Below are 6,135 nucleotides of genomic sequence, written 5' to 3'. Positions count from 1 at the left end.
AACAAATGGGATTTTTACTTCCGGAACCACACTTTTGAGCTCTATAAATGTGTAGTCTCAAATCTAGATAACCCTAATGACATCACTATGACATCATCAGGGTCATTGATAAAAGGCTCTTCCATAGACACAGAAGACATTATAGCTACAACTTCATGTGTAAAATTGGCGGAGTTATCCTTTAAACCAGCATTGCCAGTTTTTTTATTTTAGACAGGAGAAAAACTAAAGACTCTGATATTAAATGATATGTAAATATTGTCCTCTTCCATGCCATAAAATAATTAAACCATACATTGTGCTTCTTTATGTTTTTAAATAACCACACTCCTTTATTTTCTATATCAGTTTGTCCAAAGTTGTGTGTCTGAGCTGAAGAATCCTGCTTAACCTGAAAAGGATGTGCTTTTTAATGTTTACTCACGGAAAACGATGCTTATCATTAGGTTGCTAGACAACTTGTGAAGCCAGTAGAGCCAGTCTGTTTAAATAAACGACTATGCAAATATTGTATCTGGGAATGAACACATGGATCATACACCTGGTTACAGTTCCCGACGTTAGTTGGAGCCTCTGCTTGAGGAGTGTGTCAGCTTCTTGAGAAAACTTGTTTATATTGGCTTCAAGTGGGAAAGATGCGCGCGTTTGTGCGCAAAAGCCCACCGGAAAGGAGAGCGCATGATTTCAGCTGCTACTTCTGACAGTCTGTGGGATTGCCCTGCGTTTCTTTTCTGTAGAATCTAAATATAAGCCGGTGACAAATAGTCCAAATACAGTAGCAACCCAACTGTGATGTGGGGGTGGTGCTGAGAGAACAGCTCCGTCTCCAAAAGCCCCCCCCCGCCCCTCCGTTGGATCCGGAGTGCGTCAGGAGAAGGTCGCAGAAGAGTCTCAGCTCCCCACCTGCACATAGAGCATTTCTCCCTTTTCTTATCATGAAGAGACAAAACGCCAGGACTCTCGCCCTCATCATCAGCATCCTCACCTACCTGGTGGTCGGGGCGGCCGTCTTCGAGACTCTGGAGTCCAAGCAGGAGAAGAGTCACAAGAGGAAGCTCGACGCCAGAAAGTACGAACTCATGCGCAAATACAACTTGACCAAAGAGAACTTCGAGGAGCTGGAGCACGTCGTCTTACAGCTCAAACCTCACAAAGCAGGAATCCAGTGGAAATTCTCTGGGTCCTTTTACTTCGCCATCACTGTGATTACGACAATAGGTGAGCGCAAGTTTCTTAATCAGTACATTAACAGCTCTTAATGGAAGCCATTGCATTTAGAGATGCTCTGTAGGCAGGTATTGTAGAAAGATCATTTCCTCTTTGACGGGGTGTCTCACTGCTGTCAAAGGTAGACCACCTACTGGGTTGTTTCTTCTTGTGTACAATCTATACTTTTTTATACAGTTTCTTTATTTAAAAAAAAAGATGTATTGCAAAACATGTGTACCACATACTCACACAGGCCTACATTTTGGGCACAAAGATGGTGCCAAGAAATTACATCTCCTTGCTCCGTTTGTGTGACATGAACCAATCAGTGGTGTAGTCTAACGTATTGTAGTGGGTGTACTGTATATTGGCCAGAATCTGCCTTTTGTTTTTTGTTTTGGGGGGGGGGGGGGCATATCATAGTGGTGGGTCTGGTTGTCCTCCCCCAGGGAAGTTTTAAGCATCACTGACTTCATTTCATGTATTCGGATACACTTTTATGCACCAATTTACTGTGGAAATACCTTTATTTAGCCTATGTGAAGAAAAAAAACACAGATGACAATTCAAAATATATCAAAAATATAATGGAAAGTATGTTGTTGCGTGTTCATTGGGAATTATTAAGTGGGTGTATGGAAATCCTGCAGCTTTCTTAGTGGGTATACTGCGTATACCTGCGTCTCACATACTACACTACACCACTGGAACCAATATTTCGTCTACATGTCCAAATTGATGTTATTATTTTCCAATTTCAAATATTTTCCTTGTTGTCCTAAAAGGAGGAGAGATGGGATTTCAAGCTTTCTGGATAGGAAACAGAAGCAGGTCACAAATATTTTTCTCGTGCAGCAAACAGAATATTTTTTCATCCAGATGGTTAAAGGAGTCTTTGAGGATTTTGGGAAATTCAAACGCTTAGCTCTGTGACTCGAATGGTAATAACATGAGAGGCACAAACTGAGGCTAAATTACCCCCATGTGAGGTAAACCAACAACCCTAATACATGTTTGACTAGCAACTGAAAAATGTGTTTTTCACGTTTCCACATCCATGTAACGGTTAAAACATGTCTGTAGATTGTATCTCCTTACATGAATGTCTAAATCCTGTTTTAAAGACCTGTCCACAATGATTACGTCTCATTAAGTTATTGTTTTGGATTAGTTTTACTTATTTAATGTGGTTTTAGACAGCTCTTTGGTTGCCTAAAGGTGCCTGTTAGCCTGTTTCTAGGATGACTGTATTACAAATTATATTCATGATTTAAGAATCACATTTCTGTTTGATTTTGTGGTATATTTTGTTTAACTTGTCTAATGTTGTGTGTCTGTGTGTGCTTTTTTCACTGCCTTTCTTTACTATGACACCCACGAATAGTAGGTGTCATAGTAAAGAAATAGACTAGAATAATTATATCCCAATGAGGCTTTCCTGGTTAAATAAATACATTAAAAAGTACCAGGAATCTAATTCTAGTGGGACAAAGACAAAATTCCTTCATTTCTTGTTATTTTGGCTTTAAAACAGTCAAATCTGAGAATACTGACTCCAAAAATATTTTAGAACCCACTTTAAAATGTAACTTGTGTGTAATTGGATAATGGAAACAACTTGTCACGTCGCTAACAACCCAACAAGAAAGAAGAAAGAAAGTTGGACGCCCGGGCAGCTCAGTTGGTAGAGCATGCGCCCATATAAAGAGGTTTATTCCTCGATTTTAGAGGCTCCGGCTGGTTTCCTGCATGTCTTCCCCCTCTCTCTCCCCTTTCATTTTGTCCTCGTGATTAAAGGCAAAAATACCCCCAAAAAATTATCTTAAAAGAAAAAAGAACGAAAGTGAATTTAGAAGAAGAAAGTGATTTATTTCCAGTGTGTCAAACGTCTCAGCTGACAACAACGTGGGAGTTATAACTAAATAGCTGTTAATTCACAACATTGTTAACTGTTAATTCATTTACATTTCATCAATGTACACTGGCTCCCTGTGCACTACCATATTGAATTTAAGACCCTCCTCATCACCTACAAAGCACTCCATAATCTCGCACCCAGCTACATTACTGACCCCCTACCAGGCTATGTCCCTTCTCGCTCCCTCCGCTCTTCCTCGGCTGGCCTCCTGTCACCCCCACATTCCGCCTCTCCACCATGGGGGCCAGGGCCTTCAGCTGTTCTGCACCAAGACTCTGGAATGCCCTCCCCTCTCACATTCGACATGCAGACAGTCAATTCATTTAAAAAAATGTTAAAGACGGACTCCTCAGAAGAGATACGTCTCTAAAGCCATTCCTACTCCCTATTGCACGTTCTGTCAACCTGAACAAACTGGAACTTTCTTGCACGTGGTCTGGGAGTGTGCACAGGTGCATGAGTTCTGGAATAAAACAACATCAATACTATCTGATGTGATAGGATGTCGAATTCCTACTGACCCGATTGTCTTGTTACTTAATGACGACTCTAAATTACACCTGCTTGGGAGACAGAGGAAAATTTGCTGGATCAACTGCAACCAAAAAAAAATGATAGCTCAACGCTGGCTCCCTCCCCCCACTCGCTTTGTATAAAACAGTGGTTGGTGTATTTTCTAGACATAGTTATGCTTGAGCTCTCTACAGCAAGGATTAACAAAGCCAAATCATCAACTATAGACCTATGGGAAAGCGCAGCAGCACAAATATCAGACCTAATGACCTCAGCGCCACAAGAACTAGAGGAGAGTGACTAGTTTTCCTCGAGACCGCAGAGGGTGGGGGGTGGGAGAGGGTTTTTGTTCTTGTTCAATTTGTGTTTCTCTGTTCTGTATGTCTAATGATAAAAAAACAATAAAACATTGATCTTAAAAAAAAAAAAAAAAAAAGAAATGATAAAGACCTACCTTTTTAAGAAAGCTTTTAATCTTTAAGTCTTCATAGTACTGCATTGCCATAGAGACCCTCCCGACACACTTTTTTACTGCTTTTCTGAGATTTCTTATCACTTTTCGGATGTTGTCTATTTTGTTAAATGTATTTCTATGAAGGTAAATGTATTCTATTGTATTTTCTCCTTTTATGCCCTCTTAAACATGTAAGATGTCCTTGTGTATCTAGAAAGGCGTCTGCCAAATAAAATGTATTATTATTATTATTATTATTAAAGTCAAGCTGAAGAGTGTGATTGGGTTTTCCATCAAGGGGAGGATTTAGTGAGACTCTGTGTTGGTTTCCTGTGTCAAGCAACAACCTAATGAAATAATCATTTTATGACAGGAGCTTGATGTGAAACTGCCTCAGTCACAACAACACAGCTTCTCAGACAGCACCCCGTGCACAGTGTCTGAGTCTGTGTAAACCTGTGATGTCTTCTCCTTCAGGTTACGGCCATGCAGCACCCAGCACCGACTCAGGGAAAGTCTTCTGCATGTTCTACGCCCTCCTGGGGATCCCGCTCACCCTGGTCATGTTCCAGAGCCTGGGTGAGCGGATCAACACGTTCGTCCGGTACCTGCTGCACCAAGCCAAGAAGTGCCTGGGAATGCGTCACGCCGAGGTCTCCATGGCAAACATGGTGACGGTGGGCTTCTTCTCTTGCATGAGCACGCTGTGCGTGGGGGCCATGGCGTTCTCCCACTGTGAGGGATGGAGCTTCCTCCACGCCTTTTATTACTGCTTCATCACGCTCACCACCATCGGGTTCGGAGACTACGTGGCTCTGCAGAGGGACGACGCGCTGCAGAACGACCCCCGTTATGTGGCTTTCTGCTTCGTCTACATTCTGACGGGCCTGACGGTGGTCGGAGCCTTCCTGAACCTGGTGGTGCTTCGCTTCCTGACCATGAACACCGAGGACGAGCGAAGGGACGCCAAGCAGAGGGCCCTGACGTCCGTCGGCAAGCCCAGAGGAGAGGTGGCTCATCTGCTACCAATCTCAGCCTCGACCTCTTCCACACCTGTAGCAGACGACTCTACAAAGGCGAAAGATTTAAAAGGTGTCTACACTGAGGTACTGCATTTCCAGACTATATGCTCCTGCTTGTGGTACAGAAGCAAGGAGAAGCTGCGGGGCTCCATACCCACCATGATCCCTCAGGAGCTCACCTTCTCGGATGCCTACATGCAACAGAACAGCAACTGTCCTCACTACGTGGAGCCCGGGTCCACAGGCTGCGTTTGCAGTCCACATCAGTGTTCGAGCATAAGCTCCATAACATCGGGCCTACACATTCTCTCTCCATTCAGGGTGTTTAAGAGACGCAGCTCCGTCTAGCCTTTCAATACAGCAAATTTTAGTACAGCCCAGTGCGTCTGTACTTCCAAGCGGACAACAGATACTTGGCAGTCTTCACAGCAAAAGATATGACTGCAAGTACAGAAGGTGTTTGTGGTGCTAGAATCCCAGTAAACAGTGAGACACGGAAAAGGGAAAAAGCACATAGAATACTGTAAACAGCAAAGTCTTACTCAAATATTTGTTTGAGAAAGTGCCGCAAGCAAGATTTGACTTGAGGTCTTAACAGTAGGAAGTCATCTTGGCCTCATGTACTGCACGCTGCAGTACATGAGGCGTACAGTGCACACAACTGGTAGGTGACAGCAGAGCGGCAGAACAGGTTCACGTCGAGTCAGTTGAGCAACGGCACAATGATATGGCAAGATGAAAAAAAATGAACACCTCTTACACAACAGCTCTGCAGTAAATTCCAATTGAGTGTTTTTGTTAATCTCAGAGGTGCTGATACCACTCAGGGGTTATTTCTTAAAGTTTGTAGAGTTTTTAAGCCCCTGACACACTAAATCATATTTTACTAAAATAGTTCACCGAAACGTGTTTCTGAAGACATTTTAAGTGAGAAATAGGCCATGCAGTTGCTGAATCTGTCTTCATTTCAGATCGACAAAGGTCAGTTTAAAAGATTTTCGTCAGATTTTGAGGGGCTT

At 42.9% G+C, this 6,135-nt stretch overlaps 1 protein-coding gene across 1 annotated transcript; it reads left to right on the top strand.

Moving 5' to 3' along the window:
- The first annotated feature begins 604 nt into the window (after positions 1-604).
- kcnk3b (potassium channel, subfamily K, member 3b) lies at positions 605-5,862 on the top strand. Its single transcript, XM_031310044.2, has 2 exons — positions 605-1,218; positions 4,572-5,862. The coding sequence occupies exons 1-2, from the start codon at positions 936-938 to the stop codon at positions 5,462-5,464; spliced, it is 1,176 nt and encodes a 391-aa protein (XP_031165904.1). The 5' UTR covers positions 605-935; the 3' UTR covers positions 5,465-5,862.
- The last annotated feature ends 273 nt before the right edge of the window (positions 5,863-6,135 follow it).

This window comes from Sander lucioperca, chromosome 18 (genome assembly GCF_008315115.2).
Source record: "Sander lucioperca isolate FBNREF2018 chromosome 18, SLUC_FBN_1.2, whole genome shotgun sequence".
NCBI classification, from domain to species: Eukaryota; Metazoa; Chordata; class Actinopteri; order Perciformes; family Percidae; genus Sander; species Sander lucioperca.
Note: the sequence above shows the minus strand (reverse complement) of the source record. Positions and strands in the feature narration are given on the sequence as shown.